Raw genomic sequence first — 26,316 nt, 5'->3', positions numbered from 1 at the left:
ACTATTTTATGCAATTCTCCAGCTGTGGTCCTTGGAGAATCTTTAGCCACTCAAACTCTCCTTCTCACCGTGCATTAGGACGATATAGACACACGTCCTCTTCCAGGCAGATTCGTAACATTTTCTGTTGATTGGAAATTCTTAATTATTGCCCTGATGGTGGAAATGGGAATTTTCACTGCTGTAGCTCTTTTCTTAAAGCCACTTCACTAATTTGTGAAGCTCAATTATGTTTTGCTGCACATCAGAAATATATTCTTTGGTTTTTCTCATTGTGATGGATGATTAAGGGAATTTGGGCTTTGTTTTCTCGCCTATTTATATTTCTATGAAACAGGAAGCCATGGTTGGATAATTTCATGTTCATAATCACCCTGGAGTGCTCGAAATTGTGAATATGAATGGGAATATACTTCAGTGATATTTTACTCATAAGAATTTCTAGGGGTGCCAATAATTGTGTCCAACGTGTATTTGAGAAAAACATTTATTTCATAATGATATTTCCCTCCATTTTAAATTCTTATTATCCAATGAAAGGTTAGATTTTTGTGAATTTTTTTAATAAAAAGATCAAAAGGATTAACAATGCAGATTAATTTTCACAGCCTTCTTTGATCAAATTTACCAAGGGTGCCGATATTTTTGGCCATGACTGTATATTCTGTGGAAGGCGTAGTCAAGTCACCTTTATTTATATAGCGTTTTTAACAATACAGATTGTGTCAAAGCAACTTTCCAATATCAAAATAGGAAAATAGTGTGTCAATAATGTAAAATGACAAGATTAAACACTCAATTTTCAGTTAAGGACCAAGAAATGTTCGGCCAAACAAAATGCTTGCTCCGAGTGTTTTGATTGACTTTCCTACCTGCCTGTCAACATAGTATGTAATAGCATACCTCTGCGCACTCTGTTCGCGCAGACAGGATACGTCATCAGCGCGTTCACGTACGCTGTGCAGACAGAGCGAGAATGGCAGGCAAACATTAACAACCTGATCTTCCTTTCTGGTATTGTTGTACTTTTACTAACTGTGCTACAAAACTTTCTCACCGGTTAATGACATATGATGTATTGTAGTAATGTTGTCTCTGGCCGTCTGGTCTGTGTGCTTATATAACGTTCAGGAGGCGTGGCTTTGGACAGCGATTGCAGGGAGGGTGGGATGTTTGCTTTCAGTGCTATCAGGCTAAAGTTAGCATTTTCCAAGATCTCCTACTGCACCTTTAAGAATGGTTGCAATGTGTTAATATTTAGAATTACTTTTTATTTTTATATTTTCATTTAAGTAAGTTTTGATCAATTTATGTTCGTTTGTCTTTTTTTTCTATTTAGTTTTATTTCAATTTTTAGTCATTTTAGTACAGTACTTCAATCTTATACTTATTTTATTTCAGTTACTTGGCAAGACAAAATTTCTAATATTATAATATTTTTAATTTTTTTTTGTAACACTTTAGGATAAGGTCCCATAAATTAATGGTGGTGGTTAAACTAAGACTAACGAACAATGAACAATACATTTGTTACATATTTCTTTGTCTTTGTTGATGTTAGTTAATGAAAATAAATTTGTTCCTTCTTAGCTCAAGCCGGTTAAATAATATGAACAAACAGAACTTTTGATTTTATTAATGAATTGAATTAAATAGATGAAATTAACGAAATTAACAATCTAAGATTAATAAATGCTTCATAAGTATTTGTCATTGTTAACTAATGCAGTTAACTAATGTAAAAAAATGGAACCTTATTGCAAAGTGTAACCGTTTCATCATATATTTATATTTTAATTCTGTATCATATTTATTACAATTACCAAAAATCATATTGAATCATTTGAACATTTATTAACAATAACAACAGGCACAGTAAGGTTTTCTGATGGGTTTCTAAGCTTTGCTAGAGTGTTCTGGCTTGTTTTTAGGCGTTGATAGGGTTCTTCAGGCTGGTTCGGTAGGGTAGTTTAGAAACACTTTACTTAAAGCCTTTATGTATAACGCATTATAAAAGTAGTTTTAATGCATTAATTATGCCTTGTAATGCACCTTATAATGCATTGTACAATCTCATTAATAATTGTAACCACAGTTAATACATTATAACACTTAATTCATTGGTACACTATGCATTTTAAATTTGGATATAATTATTTACAACAAGATATAATGTATTACAACGCATATTATGAATAATTATAATGCTTTTTACCCTTTAATAACCCTTTATAATGCATCATACAAAGGCTTTGCGTTAAGTGTTACTGGTTTGTATAAAATTAACACTACTGCACAGTACGTACTCTGCATCTGTGGACAGGTCACAAGATGGATTGTCTCTGGCTATCCCGCTTTCCAGAATCTCTGAATCCTGAGACGGAGTTGCCGTCCCAGCCCGGCCCGAGTCCAGAGAGATGTCGGCGGACAGGTTGAGGCTGCTGTCGTCATCCTCCTCCACAGCGACCACCTGACCTTCTGCGCTCACATTCATCTCCTCCTGTTCCCTGATCTCCTCCAGAGGAGACGCCAACGCTGCTTCTGCAGTGTAAAATCACGACAAATGCACAGTCAGATGCTTAAATATTACAAAGTGCAGCCCAATCCTTTGAGCTCTTCACTGTATCCCTCAGCAACAATAACTCAGGGGTTTCCACATCAAACTGAAGTGATGCCCATTCTCAGCTGATAGAGGGAGAGATCTGGCATATGCAGCATTAATATTGATTCTCTGCTCCTCAGACTGAGCGAGCGCCGTTAATTAAGACGTCTCGCTTCTCTCGCCTGATTCAGCTCTTCAATCACCCTCTCTGGAGAGCAGCGAGATGAAGAAACATCCAGAGAGCTGTCTCTGTGATCTCTCTCAGACATTTAGATTCAAAGCCCTTCTGCAGCCGCTCTTTCCATCTCTGCTCCACTCTGAGCTCGTATTTGTGTGTTTTGGGGCTCTATTTATTTATTTGCTTTCTCAGTTTCTCTCAGTGAAGTTATTAGACCTTATCTGCCAATCAGTGTTGACATGACCCTGCACTGAAAAAAGCCTTGTGACACAATGCAACTCAGCAAAAGTATTCATAAAACACACTTGGGAGGCCATCTTTGTATAGTTATGAACAAAAAGAAAAGTCTGCCTGCAGATTTCGGCTCCTGATTAGAGAGCACTTACATTCCTCATCTCACTTTTTACTTCACATAAAACCCACGTCTTAAGAAAACAATGTATTTTTATGAGTGCTTTCAGAGATAAAGCATATAAAAGTTACAGAGAGATGTTTTTTTCTTAATGCATTTACTCCACAGATGTGCAATGCAGGTGAGCAGTATAAAACAAAGTATGCAATGCTTCATTGATTACAACAGGACCGGTTTTGTTGCATCGTTCACTTCCAGCACAGACATGGTTTAAAGTGAAATTTGATTAAAAGATTCCTTTTTTAGAATTTCATGCCTCAGATGAAGAGCATGATCAGGTCAACAATATGAAAACAGCAGAGATGAGATGAGAAAAAGATGAAGAGAATTAGGGCGATGTACCAGGTCATTATAATATTTTAAAATTGCAACAAAAAGAATAAAACTGATCCAAAGAGATTTGATTTATATAACAAATGAGAAAAGTTTACATGCTGTAAAAGCAAACAAAGTTAGTTACATACTGTATTTATCTGTAAAAAAGGTAAAGAGCAGAAAAGCTACAAACAAATGGATGGATTGATGCACGGGTGGGTGGATAGAATAATTGGTAAATAGATTGATTAATAGAATGATAAATCAATGGAATAATCAATAGAACAATAGATGGATGGATGATGGATGGATGGATGACAGAAAGTATGATTGAAGAACAGAACAGAGATAGAGCAATAGATAGAAGGATAGAACGATAGATAGATGATAAATAGAGAGAACGATAGATGGATAGATAGATGAATAGAATGATAGAAGGATCGATAGATAGAACGATAGATCGATAATGATCAAACTGACTAATTATGCAGCATGAGTGTGTTACCTTGGCAACAGAGTCTTCAGTACAACAGTAATTAAAGTGAAAATAGACATCTCATTAAAACTTCAACTCTAAACTGTGATATCATACTGTAAGATGTGGCTAAGCGCATTCAGAGTCAAATGCACAGGCAACAGAAACGAAATGAAAGCAATAAATAACTTTTTCCACAAAATAAATGTTTTAGTGAATTTTCTGAGCTTGTAGTTCAGACTAATTGTGATGAGAGAGAAAGACAGGCAGTATAAACAATATGAGACAATCAATAGACTTTAAAAACTGCATGCAATAAAAAAAAAAAAAACACTGTGCAACCAATGATTCCCAAACAAATGACTCCGAGTCGATTCCTTTCAATGAACAGGTCAAAACGACTCTGTGTCAAACTCATAAGCAGCCTACTTTAAGCAGCTGTAATCATTCAGTGAAATTTCAATATTCATCCAGGAAAATGTCAGGTTGAACGTTTGCTCTGATGAAATGTCAGAGCTGTGTTTACACCCAAACACACACCGCAGCTGCAGCTAACTGTGTAACTGTGTGCCCGTACGTGTGTATGAGTGTGAGAACGAGTCGAGCTGATGCAGCTGCAAACATTTAACTCATCCAGTAAATTCTCACCAGCACAGCCTCCACCCAACGGCTCACATCCAGCACATCGTGAGCAGCCTACATAGACAGCTGCCTTCTGAGATGCCAACACAACTTGGATCTTACTGTAGAATCTTATGCTTTATTAACATCATATTCTTTATTTATTTATTTTATTTGTTTTATGTTACAGACCCCCACATATGATCTTCCTCATGCGACGGACCCCCATGATATACTGTTTAAAGCAAGCATTTAGTTCCTTGCATAAAGACCCATTTTTTTATACAGTGAAAAATTTATATTATAAATATATGTCTAAAATATAAACAGGAAATTTAGGTTTCTATTAAGCTACATTACTTTTCTATTATTTTTTGTACTTCTGCACTGTTAGATGTTTATGTGTTTATTTACTCACTTATTTTTTTGAATCTATCAAATTTTCTTGTATTTTAACCTAATTGTTTCTACATTACTGCATTATTCTTCTAGTTGTTTTCCTATATAGTCCTGTACATTAGATATGTATGTATTTATTTGCTTGTTTACTTATCTGAATCTAGTTTATTTTAATCTACATTATTACAATATTGTTCTATTTTTCTATATAGTACTGTAAGATGTATTTATTTACCTATTTGAATCTAGTTATTTTAATCTAATTTTATATATATATATATATATAAATATATATTATAGATATATATATATATTGTTTTTATTAATTATTTATCTTTACACACCAGACCCCAGTTTGAAAACCCTTGCTTTAAAATAAATATAGAAAGCATACACAAAAATTGGGAATTTTTTTTTTACAACAGGCAGGTATCTAACACAGAAGGTATCTAATAAGGCAGCATAATCACATCACTTGCCTGATAGTAAAAAAAAAATCAAATCAGAGAAAGCAGTGATGTGTCTATTGAACCACTAGGTGGAGACAAACCTTGAGAAAGTCAATTGCAACACACAGTGGCCCCTTAGCACTGTCCCCAAATGCCCACCTACACCTCTGTCCCGTTCAAAGTACAGTCGCTGTGCTCATTCAAGCCCTCTAAATCCTCTAAATAATGAAATAACTTCAAATAATACTCTTAACTCTAAATAATATTTTTTCTTTTGTTACTTCTACACCTACTGCCAACAGATTACTGAGCACGAAACATGATGAAATAGCAGAGATATGAAATTCTCATAGCTCTTAGCTCATATAAACAGAGTTTAACCTGCATTAAATATATATATATATATATATATATATATATATATATATATATATATTTATAACCTAATATAAGAGGATGAAGTCGATACTGCATTGTTATTACAATTAAGCCAGTTGTAATTAGTTTCTAAAAGGTGTTTTGGCTACTTATGTTTTCTTTTCTATAGTCTGTTTTATATAAATTGAACTAAACGAATATCATATATCATAATGCATACCATATATCCAATGCATTCTAACATATGACATAAAACACTCCTGAGCAACTGATTAATTTATTTTACATTAATGTAAGTGATAGTGCATTTAAGCTACCATCATTTTGACCCAAGTAAACCCTTGATAGTGAACACAAGCATGTTCTTTGGAAGTTTCTGTTGTCTTCAGACTGACCTGTCATGCCTCTGTCCTGTGTGCTTTCATCAGGAGGGGCTGCGCTGCTCGAGGTGGGGGGCGGGGGGGCCTTCCGCTTGGTGGACTTCTTGAAGGACGACTCTGTCGAGGACCCCCGGCTCAAAGGGGCCATATTCTGTGGAAAGCAGAAATAAATATGACACATAATTTGGCTGTGGGAAACGTAACCACATTCCCTAATGACAAGGTGATGAAATGACTCAACCCAACGCCGAGTTTATGTAGAAACAAAACAAATACTGTGAAAGCAAGGTTTAACCGCTCATTGTATTCGCAGAGTGCCGTTTATGTGTAAATTCAGACGTGAGCTTTGAACTCAGGTCATGAAATAACAGGTTACAAAGTCTTGTTTGTTTTGTGTTTTCTTTAAAAGACTTCCACGACAATGAAGGCTCACTTACAGTGGCTCCAAGAGTGTTTGGAAACTTAAACCACACTTAAAAATGTCTGAATGTCACTGCATTTGTTTTATTTCCTAGTTGCAAAATAAAATATAAAATAAAATTTTCATAAGCAAAATATAGTTTGTCTTGTTTTTTCTTTAAAAGACTTCCACGACAACGAAGGCTCACTTACAGTGGCTCCAAGAGTGTTTGGAAACCTAAACCCACACTTAATTTCACTGCATTTGTTTTATTTGCTAAAGTTTGCATTACATAAAATAAAATGTCTGAATGTCAATGCACTTATTTTATTTTTTATAGATTGTTTTATAGAAAAATAAAATAAATTAAAATAAAGCAAAAATTATAACAAAATATTCAATTTTTTATAACAAAAAATATACAGTCAGTTTTTTTTTTAAACAATTCAAGATAATGAAGGCTCACTTACAGTGGCACCCAGGAGTGTCTGGAAACCTAAACCACACCTACAAAAATGTCTGAATGAAATGCCTGCATCACTTTGAAAAGAACCAACTTCATACATCTACTAAAATTCACCAAACACCAGCTGATTAAAGGTCATGAAGCTAAACGTTGAAGAAAAGTGACGTTAGTGAACAAGGCATGTTTTTATCATTTAAATCTACCAAACAACTTTTTTTATTAAATCTTTTGTTAGAAGTATTGTGCTGTCTTTCTTGCTTTTACTTGCTTTGATATTTTGTATATAATACAAATGACCTTCAGACATTTTTAGTGCAGTTTAAGTGTCCAATGTTTCCACAGATTGTTTTTATAGAAACTATAATCTAAAGCAAAATTTGTCAAACTATAGTTTGTTTTATAGAAACTAATAACCTAATATAATATAAAGCAATTGATAAATTTATATGATGTAATTAATCAGCTTCATGTGTATTGTATGTAAGCATCAATCATTTTGACCCAGGAAACTGCTGGAGAATAGTGCAGTATCCTTCCTTGTTTTATGCAAATCTATATTCTTTGCTTTCTTAAAATCCAAAAACGTATTTACATGAAAGAAATCCCAGATTTTTACTGTGCTCTCAGACTTTTGGACTAATGCATGACAATTCCAGAACAGCGCTACATACCTGGTTGCCATCGGGATGCGCGGCGGTTTGATGACCCAGGTCGGTAGGCATGCTCTGTGACATCATACTCGGCGGCAACGGGGCTCGTCTTTTCTTTGGCATGTCGGAGGGCATGGTGTTGGAATCGTAGGTAATGGGCGAATGCGTGCTGAAGGAATTCATGCTGACCGGCCTCTGCTTCCTGTGCACTGGAGATGCCGGTGCGCTCACGGTCATAGACTTTAATGACAGACAGCCAATCACAAGTCAGCACACTCCCAACCAGTGCCATCGGCAAGCCAATCACGAATAAGTACAGTCTTTAACCATTTGCATAGAGCAAATATGACCAGGGAATGTTTACAAAGAAGTGAAAACACACAAGCCTTTAACCTTATCTTAACATTACTAGAAACTCTCCAAGCATGTTATCGTTCTTTGTTATAGACATATAGGATTTCATTACTCACCTGTTCGGATTGCTTCTTACTTCCTTTCCGAAATAAGCTGAATCGCCTCTTTTCTTTCTCCTTCTGGATTTTCTCCTTCCCATGATGAAATATTTCTGCGATTCAATGCAGTTTAGGTAGAAATCCTTAACTTCTTATTTAAAAGAAGTTAATGCAAGCATGCACAATATTTAAATAAATAGGAATAATTCCTTTTTAGGCAAAACATTTTTTGTAAATAAATACATTATTTGAATAAATGTCATTATTATTATTATTATTAATAATAATAATAATATTATGATGTTTAATTTATATAGTGCCTTTTCTGTGCTCAAGGATGCTTCAAAATAAAGAACAACAACATGACAAGCATACAGTCAATCATATGGATAATGGACATTTGCCCAGTCTAGAATAAAAGCCAATGCATTTGCATGTATGTGTTATTTCAAATTGTGCAACAAAATATGATTTTTTTTCTTATAAAATGGAAAATGTGATATATTTAACATCACTTACCTGAGTGAGTTGGAGATGGAGGCAGACTTACAGGGCTAATAACTGCAAGAAAAATCACAAACCCAAGAGTACAGTATAGCAAAAATGTTTTGCAGAGTATCTCAATGTGACCTTATGAAAACCGGTCCTGCATGATTTCATACGAGTCATTTTAATGCACTTAGCTTAAACACACAGTGGGTTCTGACCTTTGGTGTCTCTCGCATACACTTCCCTCAGGCCAAAATCATTGAGGGAGCCGCTCAGGTCCAAAGTGTCTTCTGAGTGGACGTTTCGTAACAAAACCATGGTCTGCGGGTCGAATTCACATTTCTCGCAGATCGCCGGAAGCAGTTCTCGTAGAGGAACCCGAGGACTCACCCTGAGAATGGTTTTCTGGGTTTTCTTGTAGTTGATTACTAATCGTACGGTTGCCTGAAAGAGAAGGAAAGTAAAGAATACGGCAGGATTTTGTGCGCTTCTGTTTCAAATACTCGTGAGACGACCATATAGGGATCACTGATTAATATATAATATAAGTATAATATAATAAAATATAATATCATATAAAATAAAATAAACATGAAAAAATGTTGCCTTGGCAAATAAGTTGAAGTTGAAGCAAAAAATTTAAAACTGGAAATAAATAAAAACTATTACTGCACAAATAAAAATTAATTCACCTAAATAACTGCCAAACCTAATTTAATGCCGAAAAAAGGTTGCATTTAATTATTTAATACTAAAACCATATTAATAAATATTTAAAATATATATATTAATATTATAAAATATTTATGACAATTTCTCAATTTTAATACTATTATCTACTGTCTGTGCATTCTGTGCATTTTTATACTTGTTAGAATATCATGTTGTTAACTTTGTAATATGCTTATGCCAAACCGTTGGTCAAATCTCCAGTGCACTACACATGAGAAGCAGTATTTGTATAATGCCATTTCAGTAGGATGCTGCCCTATGTAGGCAGTAGATGGCAGGACGGGTTTGAAACAGAGCTGTTGTGTGCAGTTACAGTGGCATGCGAAAGTTTGGGAACCCCTTGCAGAATCTGTGAAAATGTGGATAATTTTACCAAAATAAGAAAGATCATACAAAATGCATGTTATTTTTTATTTAGTACTGTCCTGAGTAAGATATTTTCCATAAAAGATGTTTACATATAGTCCAGAAGACAAAAAAATAGCTAAAATTATTAAAATAACCACATTCAAAAGTTTGGGAACCCTTGGTTCTTAATACTGTGTGTGGTTACCTGGATGATCTACGACTATTTTTTTTGTTTTGTGATGGTTGTTCATGAGTCCCTTGTTTGTTCTGAACAGTTCAACTGAGCACTGTTCTTCAGAAAAATCCTCCAGGTCCTGCAGAATCTTCAGTTTTCCAGCATCTTTTGCATATTTGAACCCTTTCCAGCAGTAACTGTATGATTTTGAGATCCACCTTTTCACACTGAGGATGATTGAGGGACTCAAACACAACAATTAAAAAAGGTTCAAACATTCACTGATGCTCCTGAAGGAAACACGATGCATTAAGAGCCGGGGGGTGAAAACTTTTGAACAGGATGAAGATGTCCAAATTTTTCTTATTTTGTTGAAATATCATATTTTTCCATTTAGTACTGCCCTTCTGACGCGACAGAAGATACTTGCATGTTTCCTGGAAAACAAATGAAGTACAATTTACCTTGATCTTCAAATTCAAAAAGTTTTCACCCCCGGCTCTTAATGCATCGTGTTTCCTTCAGGAACATCAGTGAATGTTTGAACCTTTTTTAATTGTTGTGTTTGAGTCCCTCAATCATCCTCAGCTTGAAAAGGTGGATCTCAAAATCATACAGTTACTGCTGGAAAGGGTTCAAATATGCAAAAGATGCTGGAAAACTGAAGATTCTGCAGGACCTGGAGGATTTTTCTGAAGAACAGTGCTCAGTTTAACTGTTCAGAACAAACAAGGGACTCATGAACAACCATCACAAAACAAAAAAACAGTCGTAGATCATCCAGGTAACCACACACAGTATTAAGAACCAAGGGTTCCCAAACTTTTGAATGTGGTTATTTTAATAATTTCAGCTATTTTTTTGTCTTGTGGACTATATGTAAACATATTTTATGGAAAATATCTTACTCAGGACAGTACTAAATAAAAAATAACATGCATTTTGTATGATCTCTCTTATTTTGGTCAAATTATCCACATTTTCACAGATTCTGCAAGGGGTTCCCAAACTTTCGATCCCCACTGTATGCTTTTTATTTGGTGTAATGTGATATTGTTTGTTATTCGTTATGATGTGGATTGTTAGCATGGTACAGCCATGCTCCGGTGCTTTGAGTCATCTAGATATACTTCAGGCTCATCTCACAGGGTGTGGAACAGGAGATCTGCTTTTACTCATGACTAAATGAACAAACATGAACATGAAAATGACAACACTAAGATTTACAGAAACTTTTCAGGTTGACATCAGCATCCAAATGGATCATATTTACATTCTAAATACACATTTTTAGTTCAGAATACCTCACTAATAAAATATTTTTACTAATGCTAAAGTATATGTTCATAAGCTTGTTTTTTCTGTAAATTTATATTAATATTAATATTAATTTATTTAAATAATTATGATAATAAAATAGTTTTACAATTGCTGAAGTACATAGTATGTGTACTAGGGCTGCACGATAAAATCGCGGTAACACTTTATTTTAAGGTGTCATAATACAGAGTAATTACCTAATTAAGTGCTTAGTAGTAGCCGTTGTACTTACATTAATAAAAGGTACTTAGTATGTAACTAAGTTATGGAACATCCTGTAATTACAGTTTGTAAGCTATGCAATATTGCTTTCATAATCACAGATGAATCGCCTTCCCTGAATCGCTTGTAGAACATAATACTTTTATTTTCTGTAAATATTTATTAATTTCTTTAAATGATAACAACAACAATAATAGTACTGTGCACAATATATATTTTATTTTCTGTAAATATTTTTTATATTTATTCATTTCTTTACATAATAATAATAATAATAAATAAAAATAATAAATACTATTATTATTACTAGTGCTGATGTATATAGTATGTGTACTATGCAAGATATTTCTATTTTCAGTAAAAAAAAAAAATTTTTTCTTAATATTTTTAAATGTTGCTGAAGTACATACCTCAGGCATCTGTGGTCCTGTCTTTTTGTTTTTGTCCTCCATGCCTTTCGGTTTCAGCAGGATCTTCTCAGCCTCTAGCGCTCCAATAAGGGCATGGGGTTTGAACTTCACATGGTTTCTGTTGGTGGTGATGAGCTCTATGGTGTGGCCAGACGGGTTCAGGTGGTACTTCGCACAAAGCATGACCAGCAGGTCCATCATGGGCTTGCTGAAACACACGAAAAAGCAGTAGTGAATATCAGTTGCTATCAATCGCTTTGCTACCATCTCATTTTGTGTGTCAGAAGAAAAAAATAAAAAATAAAAAAAGAGAAAATGACGACAAAAATGCCATTTTCGGGTGAACATTTCCATTAGGAAACAAGTATCTCATCTGTGAAAGATCTTTTCCATTATATTTTGTTGAGTCAACGCCCCAGGAAACATGTGACACTGCTGTGGGGAGTTTGCAAATATCAAAGTTAAGGACACAAGCTTTGCTATCTGTGAAGCATTTAGGATTTGCATAAATGATATTTTGCTGCAGGGGTTTCCAATGCATGTCAAAGGTTTTTCACTTGATTGTTGTTGACAACATGATACAGAATGAAAATAAAAAGAAAATTCAAAAGAATCTGTGCACGCCTTTCTTCCCTATAACAAAATTGATTTAGTTTTCCATGGAAAAGCAGACTGGTTTGCTGTAAATACTGCGTAAATAAATGACAATTTTCAGTTTTGCATGAACTATTCCCTTCATGTTGCATTAAGTTTGAACCACAAAGCATGAAAGAACAATGAGAATCACATCCAATGTGGTTTCTTATCCATTGACTCCCACAGGCTTCAGAGAAAACCACGTCCTATACGCTTGACCCATTGCATACTGAAAGTGTGGAAAATCCTTTCAAGACAGATTATGACACAAAGCTTTCCAGCTGCTTTTGGAATTCCTGGATCTGCGAAGCCTTTGGAAACACAGAGCCAATCATTTAATCCTGATTAGCGGGAGGCCAGTGAGTTTGGGTGGCACAAATTTAGAAAAGCAGGTGAAGAATTTGATTATTAATTCTTCTATATTGAATTTGGTTTCAGTTTTAGCATGAAGGGGGCAATACGTTGAACTCAGGAAAATCAGGTTTCATTTACAGGTGTTCAAGACCAAAGAACAGAATAAAATGATGATTAAATGGCGATGACAGATTGCTTGAAATCTGAGATCAGGTTTGTGCCAGGAAAAAGAAAATTTACTCTAGCAACCCAATGTCAAAGCACAACCATGCTGTCCAATTTATGAAAGAAAAAAATATTTTATGATCAGATAAAATAAATTATTTTATTCTATTTATTTTTATAAACTATTACTGCTATTAAAAATATAAATGTATTATTATTATGTATTAGTAGTAGCAATATATTTAATATTGTATTAAAATAGAAATTGATCAATTTAATAATATAATAATATGAATAATAATAATAATATGAATAATAAATTATTTACTAGCACTAGTACTACTACTACTAATAACAATATAGTAGTAGTAGAAGTAATAATAATAATCATATAAATGTAGAAATGTATTATTATTATTATTATTATTATGTAACCATTAAAACATAAATTGATACATTTAATAATATAAGAATAATAATTATTTAGTTAATTATTAAACGGTTCTCGGTACCAAAGCAAAACACAAAAACATGCTAATTAAAAAACACACTATTTTTATTAATAAAGTCAAACAAAAAATGTACAAAAATCAATGCCATTCTTTATACTTATTTAAAATTGTGTTTCAAGTAATAAAGTATGAAAAACAGTAAACAAGTTTCACCCAAATTTAATTTGTCTTTTAATTAATGAAATGTAAACACATTTAATTTTTTTTGGTAAATAAAGGGGATTTACTATTAAAATTAAAATATGGAAGAAATATTGTGTGATTATTTCTTTAAAAATAAAGATTTATTAATTTTCTCAACAGTAGTAATAGTATCACATACATTCTAATAAATATATCCATATGAGATGACACTGGTTTTACTCAAATGAAACGGTAAAATGCTCGTGAAGTGACTCTCAGAACAGTTCTGGAGATGTAGTTTATGTATTTATGTCCTCATTGAGACGGTAGATGATGAAAATCACAGAGAGCGTCAGGTGCGCTTCAGTGTATGTAATAAAAAAAAAACAGCGTGTCTCTGCCATTCATTCATTCATTCATTCATTCACACAGAGACTCGCAGAACGTGCAGGATTCATATTTGAATCGACTTTTGCGGCTTAATATTTACAGATACTAGTCCATGTCACGATTTGATTAAAGTGTAATGACCTACTTTTGATTAATTCATCCAAACTTTGACAAATTCCGTGACATTCCGTGCTAAACTGTAAATTATGTTTTTATAACTGGATTCCGTCCGCGTTTTCTCCATCGCGGAAATCATAGGGCTGTACGGGTCAAGAACCGGGTTTGGTACCACCCGGACTCCTACTGGTGGCCTAATGGTTAGAGAGTTGTACTTGTAACCTGAAGGTTGCGGGTTCGAGTCTCAGGTCCGGCAGGGATTGTAGGTGGGGGGGGAGTGAATGTCCAGCGCTCTTCTCCACCCTCAATACCACGACTGAGGTGAGACCCTTGAGCAAGGCACCTCCCGGGCGCCGCAGCATTGGCTGCCCACTGCTCCGGGTGTATATTCACAGTGTGTGTGTGTGTTCACTTCTCACTGCTGTGTGTGTGTGCACTTGGACGGTTAAATGCAGAGCACAAATTCCAAGTATGGGACACCATACTTGGCCACATGTCACATCCTTTCCTTTCCTTTTAATAATAATAATAATAATAATAATAATAACACGTTTACTATTAAAATCATCATCATCGTCATCATAATGTATTATTATTATTAGTTGTTACCAAATTTATATTTTGCAATTATTCCAAGGTGGTAATTGTCACGAATCCAGCCTATGAACTTCCGTTCACTCCCCACCAGAGGTTACTCGCTCACCACATTGACTCTTGCACTACACTAACTGTTGCACGTCACCACCGGACTACAATTCCCATCATCCATTGCACTGACGACACACACACAGCTGATTGCACTGATCACACAGCTGATTCCCATCACAGGCCTTACTTAAAAGCAATGGACTTCCTCAATCAAATGGCCGAGTATTGTTTAACGTTTATCACAGTCTTTGCTGATAGCTACTTTACGGAGCCTTTCTTAGTTTCTTAATCTTAGTCTTGCCAAGCCTGTTTACCTGTGTTTTGATTATTGCTTTTGTGTTTTTGGATTGCCCTTTCGTCTCGCCTTTTGGACACTGTTTGGATTACTGCTCGTGTTCTCGGATTACCCCTATTGTCTAAGGGTGTAAGAAAATAACGATACACGTGAGTATCGCGATATTTTGTTTGGTGATACTGTATCGATTCTCCAAAATGGAATATCGATATTTAAAAAAAAAAAAAAATCATACAAGATTCATGGCAGTTGTTTCGTTTTGAGTTCATATCCCGACCGCGATATGTCTTCATCTCTGAACTTAAACAGTGACAGGAAATACTAGCATCAGCGCACTCCACTAATGTTAGCGTTAATATAGTTCGCTGCCAGTAATGGAGGATGAAAGAATTGTTCCAGTTCTCGTTTCGGTGTACAAAGCTGAAGTGTGGCACCATTTGGGCTTTTGTGATAATGTTCTGTTCTGCCCGCTTGCTGCGTCCCATGTTGAAAAGCCTTTGCGCGGGGCACGGCGGGCAGTAGAGTCGCCGTGCAGCTGCAGCTTTCTATCGTAATTCGGGGGCATTTTGTGCAGTTGGGGCGGTGCTCACGCCGCGGTCTCGGCGATTCCACGCGGAACATAAATACAAACTGAAAAACCTGTGAAATCCAAGTTGAAAAGTTCTGAGAATGTTTAACATCTGTATTTATTTGATTGTTTTACAATTGTTGTTTTCTTTAGGAATCCTGCAAGCACTTTATTTTTCATTGATATTAAGCAGATGTAATTTTTTGTTCAGATCAAATGTTATGACATTGTATGTCACAATTGTAAACTTAAACTGTGAAACTTTAAAGTAGAGTCTATAAATATATATTTTTATAAATTACATATTTATACATGCATTTAACTAAAGAATCATGCAAGCACTTGAATATTTCCCCCTTTACTCGTACTGCACAAAAAGTGGTTCAATAATGTTGAATGTTACAAGGACTGATTATTGCAAATGCAGATCCCAGTGTGTTCTGGTTAAACTATTTTTATTTATTTATTGCTAAGGTTTGCATATGGTGTTGTCTTCTTAATGACAGCTTTCCTAAAAAATATATATCCTATTCCTAAAATAACAAATATCCCAATATATCGCCTTGCTTACAGTACCGCAATATATCGTATCGCAACCCCTGTATCGTGATACGTATTGTATCGCCAGATTCTTGCCAATACACAGCCCTACTATTGTCAAGCGATCTGGATATTGTTCGCCGATCGACGACCCACGCATGCTCTTGTGTCTTGCCCTCAACATATGTCTACTGATGTTTGACCATGTTTTTGAATAAAAGCTTGCAAATGGATTTGTACGCTTCACGTCTTGTTGGCTCCATTAGAGTAATAAAGAACTGGAGAAAAATATGAAGTACTGTAATGCTATTTGGCCAATCGTTAAATAAATCCCACTTCAAAAACGTCTTTCTGGCACGCCTTTGACAGTTGAGATGAAGTTAGATGAAGTGTTGAGGACAGAAAACGCCCGACACTAAGCACGGCACAGAGAGTACAGCATTGCATTTGAGCAAATGATCCAACCGTTGAAATCGATCGACGGGTTTAATGATAATCACAAAGTGTAGAGATGCCGGATTACTCTAACGTCATCTCATTCCTTGTACCCAAACCAGGCCTGATTTTTTGCAGGATCTTTGAGAGAAATACTGCCCCACCCAGTTGACTCACCGCAGCAATCATCTGATTAGTTTCATAACAGCAATCATCTGAGCAGCTTCATGATCTCATGCTCAGCTCAGAGATTAACGCCTTCCTTGCAGAAGTGTAGAGAAGTCATTAAATACAAAGTTCTGTAAAACGGAGAATTCTTGTATTAACTTACTATAATCTTTCTTCAATAACGGTTCAGGTTGTTAGGGCTACAGATATGGACACAGCTGCGAGTAAACCAGTGTTTGTATGCACTCATGCTCAAACGTAATTTTTGCAATGTTTATTCTGTCCTGCCAAACATGCACCATGTTCAAAATAGTTTTAAGGCAACAGGATCATATCATCATAAACTCTCTGAACAGTGCTATTTGAACAAGTAAAGGACTAGATTTATAAGATCAGAAGAGATGATATGTGAGCAGTGGTCATTTCACACACAATGTTAATGTTGCCACAGCATTTTTGGCATTGTGTCCTAATAAAAAGTTTTGCAAAAGCCACAAACGTCCAGGCTTGTGCCTACAGATTTGCCAACAAATTCCTCAAACACATCTGTATATTCTGATCTGTTTTCAATGCTATTTGTCTAAAATATTTACCAATTATTACTTCAAGATGGAGGGAAACTCCAATGTCAACTGAAGTAAACACAGTTTCTACACATTTTTTCAGTGTTGTCTGCAAAGAAACATGCTGTGCTGTTTATTGGTTATATTAAAATTAAAACATTGAATAAAATAAAATGTTACAAACGCACACACACAGATTAAAAGAACTATGGAGCAGTAAATGGGTGCAATCTTTTGAAAATTTGCTGCTAATGAGTGACAATGTTGTTGATAACTAAAACAATTACATTTTTCAGTAATTGAAATAAATGGGGATGGGCGATATATCGCATCTGGTTGCATGCGCATCTCGTCAGTAAAGCCGGTTCCTTGATTAGCGCTAAATCTCCATCACCTGTTTTCAAATGGAGCGGCATTTAATACACGGAGCCGTAGTTCACTGACAAGCTACGCAACATCGCTTTCATTATTGCAGATATATCGCCTTCGACAATGAACGCAAATTGCGTAGCTTGTCAGTGAACCGTGTATTAAATGCCGCTCCATTTGAAAACAGGTGATGGAGATTTAACGCTAATCAAGGAACCGGCTTTACTGACGAGATGCGCATGTATCGCATGCGATATATCACCCATCCCTAGAAATAAAGCTAAATTAAATAAAAAATATTAGATGGAAAAACTTTAAATGTCATGACAACTAACTAAAAAATAAGTTGAAGTACTAAAATTACTAAAGCTAAAACAAATAAAAATAGTCAAACAGAAATATTTTAATTAGGACTGTCAAATCAATCGCATCCAAAATAAAAGGTTGTTTGCATAATGTGTGAGTATTGTGTGTATAAATACACACACACACACACACACGTGTATGTATTTAAGAAAAAAAATAGATTTGACCGCAAAACAAATTTATGAAAATGTTAAAAGTACATATCAAATTTACAAAAATAAACTCAAAATAATATACATAAAATATAAATCAAAATATTAAAAAACCTAACAAATAAATCTAAACACCGTATATAAATAACACCTAAATAACAGTAACTGATCAGTTAGCAAATGAGGAGAAAGTAGCATGAATCTACTTAAAATGCAAAGGATAATTACAACATTTCTGTACTATTAAAGAATTTACGGTCTTCAATAAAAAAATAACAAAAAAGGACCAAGGGAACCACAACGACAAAGCTACATTGCTTTGACACCTCTTTTCATTGAACATGAGAAACTGCAGCATCTTTACCAAGTTGTCTGCATACCAACCACTCCAGCAGTTTACATGTCCAGCTCTACATAAAACACAACCAACAAACCCCTCACCTGCCGTGGACGACCGTGGTCCTCTCCACCCCTTCAGGAAGGACCACGGTGAGGGTCAGGTCCTGCTCCAGCAGGTTCTCCTTCTGGTTCATGGTAGGGTGAGGGTACGCTGGGAGCTTGTGGCTCAGCAGTGGAGCATCCAGGCCTTTCAGGACAGTAGGAGGAGGAGGAGCTTTGTTTTTTGATGATCTCCTGTTAAACAAGGACAAAACAGGTTTAAAATATGAACTAGGGTTGGGCCAATAGATGATGCCATTGTCCATCACCGATAGCTGACAGACATCACGATGTTGAGCCGTCAAATGTCAAAAATAACAGCAATAGCAAGTCTGGAATAACATAAGGGTGAGAATATCACAAATGTTCATATTTAGGTGTACTATCCCTTTAAATAGGGGCCTACTCCAAATATTTTCTCAAAATTAAAAAATGAGTAAAATGGATAATTTAGATGCAAATAAACCTTGAAGTAATACAAATGTCATATTCTGCTGTTGATGTTGCTAAAATTGAATCTTGACAAACAGATCTGCACAATTTTTTTCCCCTTTCAAGTACAAACTAGCTCTACTTGCATGCCTGTTAGCGAATGTAGAAAATATCTGCTTGGGGGCTTCGTAAAGACGGCAGATGAGTGATCAGACATGACTTTACACACACAGTGTTACGCAATCTCACCTGCTGTGCTCAAACATCTGCTCTAAAACAGACTACACTAAATCATCGATCCATTTACACACATTTTGATTGCTTGGTGTGAACCAGAGTTCAGTTGCATCCTCCTGCTGCACAGATCTGTTTTCACACTGTATTATTCACATCAGAGCAGCGGTTTGCTTTAACAATTTTAACTATAAATGAAAAACGAGCAGCTTTAGTTTACAGGGAAATGCAGTAATTGCACTGAAAACGTTGCATGATGATGCCTGAAAGACATTCTTTCTTATTCACTCAAATAAGCAGCTATTTAATAAGAGGGCTTGGATGCACTTTACACACAAGTCACTGGAGTGATGTGATTAATTCATTCCAGTGGACAAGGATGAAGCTCTGAGGAAGCAGAGGAGGAGGAGCATGGTGCTGGTCTCTTTAAATGCAGCAAGTATTGAGAAACAAAGTCACCGTCTCAGACTATGATGGCAGTCAGCCTCAAAACTCACAGTCTCTCTTTGAGGTCTATTAGTAATGTTTGCATCCAAAACAGTCTATCTGATCCATGAGCCAGAAACATTGTGCACAACTTCACAAACCCAGGCGCTATGCTCAGCCAAAATAGCAAAACCACGGTCCTGTTGAAAATATTAAATTTACAGAAAACTGACCATAGAATCAAGACTGTAAACGTAAATGCATGCTATATAGCACAATGCTGTGTATGCAACAGTGACTTGCACTACATTATGATTTGAGGTCTGACACATTTTGGAACACAATGTAATACCAGTTTGCATGTAATTGCGTACAGTACATTTCAGGCTTTTAAACAAGCGTATTTTAGCTACTGTGACTTTAAGATGTAAAACCCTCTTTGCATGTGAAATAACATTCAAACAAGGCTTGCATGTCTGCTTTCACATCCAATAGTTTAACCCCATCCTTCAACAACAGCACATACAAAAATGTTATCTTTAGGGGTACAACAGCTTGTCAGTAGGGCAGTACCCTTAAAATGACAACTTTATACCTTATCTACTTCTAATGGGTGCATATTAGTACCTTTGAGAAGCAATATGTATCCTTAAAGGAATAGTTTGCTCAAAAATTTAAATTTTCCAAGTTTTTCCATCCAAGATGCAGATAAGTTTGTTTCTTTATCAGAGCAGATTTTTAGAAATGTAGCATTACATCATTTGCTCACCAATGGATCCTCTGCAGTGAATGGGTGCCGTCAGAATGAGTGTCCAAACAGCTGATAAAAAACAATCACAATAATCAACACCACTCTAGTCCATCAACTGATATCTTGTGAAGCCAAAAGCTGTTTTTTTTAAACAGTTTTCACTTGTAAACAGTGCTTGATCTGTGCATTTTTCTCATCCGATTCAGACAAGATGCTTTTTCACTGGAGAAAGCAGTATTATGGATATATTTTACCCAAAAGCAATGGTTTGAAGTTAAAAAATGTCATATTGATGGATTTGTTTATTACAAATAAGCAGCTTCTCACTTCACAAGACATTAATTGATAGACTGGGGTGGTGTGGATTATGTTTTAATCAGCTGTTTGGAATCTCATTCTGACGGCACCCATTCACTGCAGAGGATCCATTGGTGAACAAGTGATGTAATGCTACATTTCACAAAAAAATCTACATCTTGAACGTTTCCTTAAGGCACTACTTTGAATCTTTTTATAGGTGTAAATAAGGCACAAAGCTGACATTTTAAGGGTATCCTTAAAGGTATAATTTTTTGCACTTTTTTTCTGATGTGCATGATTGCCTACATATGTGACCCTGGATCACAAAACCAGTCTTAAGTCGCTGGGGTATAATTGCAGCAATAGCCAAAAATACATTGTATGGGTCAAAATTATTGATTTTTCTTTTATGCCAAAAATCATTTGGACATCAAGTAAAGATCATGTTCCATGAAGATATATTGTAAATTTCCTACTGTAAATATCAAAACTTAATTTTTGATTAGTAATATGCATTGCTAAGAACTTCATTTGGACAACTTTAAAGGCGATTTTCTCAATATTTAGATTTTGTTGCACCCTCAGATTTCAGATTTTCAAATAGTTGTATCTCGGCCGAATATTGTCCTATCCTAACAAACCATACATCAATGGAACGGTTATGTATTCAGCTTTCATATAATGTATAAATATCGATTTCGAAAAATTGACCCTTTTGACTGGTTTTGTGGTCCAGGGTCACATATATCACAAAATAATGCATGTTGAGACGTGGTACTGGTAAAGTACAGACTCAATTATGACAGAGCCAGGAATTTTACACTTGATTAATTTCTCTATTGTTTAAGAACAATATCTATTCTACTTCCTATGCATTACATCAAATAAGGTCAATGACGTGTAAGTGTGGTCATGTGTGGCCATCTCAAACCGACATTTATGATTTCCAACAAAAAATTAAAATTGCAGCTTAATTTTGATTGACTCCTTTTTGGACTGAGAGGAAAAAAGATCAAGGAACAGTTGATTCCTGATGATATGACCCCTTTAAATCTTATTAGGTTTTTAGGCTAGCACTACACAACGTTGTCCAAAAATGTTGTTGCTCAATATGATCATTTTTAGGTTACAGGGCATTGAACACATCAAGCCGTATTACACCATATGAAGCTGAAGGGTTTGTTTGAATGTCAAATTTATCCAAATATGACGACTCCAGAGAGACGATAAAATGACTGAACATTCTGTTCAGCAAAACAATTGTGCATTTAGAAATGGGCATCAAAGACACAATAAATCCCAAGCAACCATCTGCTGAAGTACTAGTTCACAAATGTCTCTCAGCAGCAGATAATATTTTATATCCATTACCTGTTTTTTTATTTAACATACAAGATTCCCTAAAAATGGTCAGGAATAGCCCAGGCCTGAGGAGCAGAGCGTAAACATTACGCAGGAAGTTGGGAAAGCCCCTGAAATGTGTCCATTAGCATAGCATGTTATGTTTGAGGTGGCTACGGCAGGCCAAAGTAAACACAGGGGTTTCTGACATGGTAAGCAGACACACTCATGACTTTCAAAACAGACGTTTCAAATAGCAAACGCCCCATTAGTGTCAACCAAAGTGCGCTTCAACATACATCTAAAGATTTATTTGCATAAATGGCAAAATGTTTCTCTTTAAAGGTTCCGTAGTTCATGCAATCAGAGTCAGTTTTGTAAGATACGTTATCTGTGATCAAAACACCAAAATAACATAATGCAATAGGGCTGCATGATATATCGTTTCAGCATCGATATCGCGATGTGCGTGTCAGGGCTGAACGATTTTGGAAAATAATCTAATTCTCTAATCTAAAATCTCTTGCGATTTTATTAATTTTTTTTTTTTTTTTTTTTTACCAATATTGCGATTGCAAATTTAATATGCAATTATTTTTTAAAGCTTTTTATATTCTGTATTATTCAACAAAGACAAGTAATAAATCATAGTATAGTATGCAGTGTTGGGCACGTTACTTTAAAAAAAAGTAATTAGTTATATTACTAGTTACTTCTCACAAACATCATTACATCATTATAAAGAATCTAATTACCAGGGAAAGTAACTGTTACTTTTTTTTTTTTTAAATGTTCAAATGTCAAATAACTTGGATGCTCCCAATTTTAAATGTTAAATGAATGAAATGGTCACTAAATAGAATAAATTAGTATTATATAACATTGCACACTAATCTACACTATTTTAATGTTTCTGTGGGACAATGTGAGAGACACCCTTCAAATTCAATTGATTATTGTAAATATTATCAACCCTCTACTTGGCAATATAATCTCCATTGGCTTGTCATTTTTTTTAGTTTACTCACCAGACTAATATTAATTATCTGATATACTAATATATATATATATATATAAATGGAAAATGGCAGTTTTTTTTTTATATCTCACTTAGCATCAGTCAAACATTACATGATATTATGATAATTTAGCATTAAATGATGATATAACTTTAGTAATTAGGATAACCATGTATGAATGTATATTTGTCATGTTGACTGAACTTAGGTCTGGTGGTGGTGCTTAAGATATTGTTTGTCATTTAATGTTTCTACATGAATCCCATTCACTTCCCCTACTATTTGTGCCTGAAATGACATAAACTGCCAAAATGCATGTTTCTTCAAGTATCCTTGTAAAAAACAGTTGCTTATGTCTTAGGTGAAGGTAAACAATTGAGAAAGATAGAGGATAACAATAACAGCAGTTTAATGTCCCTGTTGCTTTCTGTGCCATGTTAATCAAACAGAAAAATCACTTTTGTAGCTTTAACACAAATTTATTAGATTTACTTTATACAGTGAAGACTATGCAGTGTTATTTTACGTTTGATTATTCAATTTCTGTACCTGAATACTGTTAGACATGCCTTAACAATACAAAGCACTGTTTATTTCATTTGTATCTTTGTTCTATTATATTTATCTATGCTTGTAATTTGTTTATTTCTTATGTTGATTTACTCACCTAGAAAATCACCCCAATCATTAATTATTTAATTTTTCCAAATAGAACTATTTAAGTCATCTGGTGATTTTTTTTTTTTTTTTTTTTTTTTCTTTTTTTTTTTTTTTCATATCGCAATATATCTTGCAGAAAAACAAAATATCCCAATGTGAGTTTTTTCCAATATCGTGCAGCCCTATCACGCAACCTTGCACACCGTACAAGAAAAAACAGCAAATCAGTCGGCAAACTCACACGCAGACACCTGCGCAAATATCGACCCAGACACTGCATGCACGACGTGAATGTTACAATTACAATTTTGCTGTCAGCTGAATTTGAATTGTTTGCCTTATTTTGTTGACATGAGAGCATTGCAAACATGCAACTGGCAGCAAAGACAAAAGCGGACCTGTTGACAGCGTTTTTAAGGGGAAAAATCTGTGGAATGGATTCAAGCATGGTACAATGTGTTAAACAGAGTTTTGAAGCTGAAAGCATTAACAACTAGGTCAAATGTTTAATAAACAAACATGCAAGCAGGTGGGGATTGTGTAGAAGTTTGTGAATGATGGATGTTTCTACTTGTTATACTTGGAATTGTTATAAGAAGTTCTGTGGTTGTTTGGGTCTAAATATGACTAAGAGAGGCTGATTCCAGTGAGACATTTTGACCGCGATCTATCACCATCTCAGAGCAGTGAATGACACAGCAGGCGTGTCGGAGCTTGACTGTCGGAGGCCTCTTCCTCTGACGCATCGCTCCAGATCTAAACTCATTCATCAGCAGCACACATAGATATCATTAAACGCAGCCACACATCCACACATCCTAAATAAACTGCAGATCTCACAAACACACATATGATTTGCTCACACAAGCAGCAAAAATCAGATATTTTGCTGTAGCCGACTCTAGAAAAAACACTTCATTGTAGTTTGAAGAGCAAAAATATCACAAGAATATTGACTGCTCATGAACTAGATCCAAACCACACTTGTAGGTGGTTTGAAATCTAATTACCAGCTGATTTTCAATAGGGAAAATGTATTTTATAAGTAGAGTTTATCATCACATAGAGCATAGTATACATTACCAATCAAAGGTTTGGGGTCAGTAAGTTTTTTTTAAATGTTTTTGGAAAGAAGTCTTTTCTTTCCATGTCTTATTATTGATGTTGAAAACAGCTGTGCTGCTTCATATTTTTGTGGAAACTGTGATACATTTTTATATATAGAAAGTGAAATTTTGATTATTGACTGACTTTGTCACATATTTTTTGCTTGTCTTTACTGTCAATCTTGATCAATTTAATGCATCCTTTCTATATAAAGGTATTAATTCTTGCAAACATCTTGCTGATTACTACTATTATATACATTATATAGTATTTATACTGTACAGGGGCGTTGCGTCTGGGTATGCAGGGTATGCAGGTGGGCCCGGGCAGATTGGGGGCCCGCCGAGCCGAGGGGGAACTTTTAATTGAAACAAGGGAATGAATATAGAGCCCTGCATAGGCCTGGCCCTTGTCCGACAGCTTATCAGAATTCTCCACCCGAGTCCGACCCGAAACAGTGTCTTTTCTCTCTCTCTCTCTCTCTCTCTCTTCCCCTTTACACAGCTGCTGTTGCAGCCATTAAAAGAAGTTCAGTTCTGGTTTTTAATGGCAAAGTGATTATATTTCGTTTCATTTCTTTATTAAGTTAATTTAGAAACATGATTGGAACATTTTATTTTTATTCAAGTTTTTGCTTTTTTTAAATACCAAGCGGCCAGCGCAGACATTGAGTTAAGCATATGTTTGATCAGTTTAGCCTTCTCAAATAAACACGATTTGAGACATAAAAACTTCATGAATTTCACAATATAAATAAAAAAAATGTAAGATAAATATCCAATCGTTTGTGCTAAGAGTGGAAGCTGAAGAGCGCTTTGAAGGACATGGAGGCGCTAGCGAAATCACTTGCATTTTTTTTTGTGAAAAAATAATAATAGCCGTCATAAAAGAAAGAAAAACAGGGTGGCTTTCTGCAGTCTTGATCTTGAGCAGGAACGCTTCACAAAAACTGAACCGAAACTCTGCACATACTTGCTTCACTGACATGATAAATATATTTATAGAATGCTATAAATGACTACTTTAAAACGAAATAATTAAAGTCAAAATTTGTATAAAAATTCATATGGGGTCATATGATGCTTTTTTAAAGATCATTATTTTGTGTATTTGGTGTAACAGAATATGTTGACATGCTTTAATGTTTAAAAAACGCATTATTTTTCAAATAATGTACATTATTGTAGGTCCTGTATGCCCCGCCTCTCTGTTTTCTACAAAGCCCTCCTTCCAACAAGTGCAGTCTGCTCTGATTGGCCAACTGGCACAGTTACTTAATACTAGTTCACTGACAAGCTAGGCAATATCGCGTTCAATATCGCATTGGATTATGA

General features: G+C 35.1%; 1 protein-coding gene across 2 annotated transcripts in view; it reads right to left on the bottom strand.

The window, feature by feature from the left end:
- The window catches only part of LOC306876654 (cordon-bleu protein-like 1), a 62,532-nt gene that overhangs the window by 6,827 nt on the left and 29,389 nt on the right, over positions 1-26,316 (bottom strand). For both annotated transcript variants that reach the window (XM_079427988.1, XM_079427989.1), the window contains 8 exons: positions 18,716-18,907; positions 11,874-12,081; positions 8,885-9,110; positions 8,697-8,738; positions 8,196-8,290; positions 7,747-7,965; positions 6,225-6,360; positions 2,307-2,541 (listed from right to left, as the gene is read on the bottom strand). In XM_079427988.1, the coding sequence (XP_079284114.1) occupies positions 2,307-2,541; positions 6,225-6,360; positions 7,747-7,965; positions 8,196-8,290; positions 8,697-8,738; positions 8,885-9,110; positions 11,874-12,081; positions 18,716-18,907 (1,353 nt within the window). The remainder of the gene's footprint in view (positions 1-2,306; positions 2,542-6,224; positions 6,361-7,746; positions 7,966-8,195; positions 8,291-8,696; positions 8,739-8,884; positions 9,111-11,873; positions 12,082-18,715; positions 18,908-26,316) is intronic.

Source organism: Barbus barbus (genome assembly GCF_936440315.1).
Source record: "Barbus barbus genome assembly, chromosome: 11".
In the NCBI taxonomy this organism is placed as follows: domain Eukaryota; kingdom Metazoa; phylum Chordata; class Actinopteri; order Cypriniformes; family Cyprinidae; genus Barbus; species Barbus barbus.
Note: the sequence above shows the minus strand (reverse complement) of the source record. Positions and strands in the feature narration are given on the sequence as shown.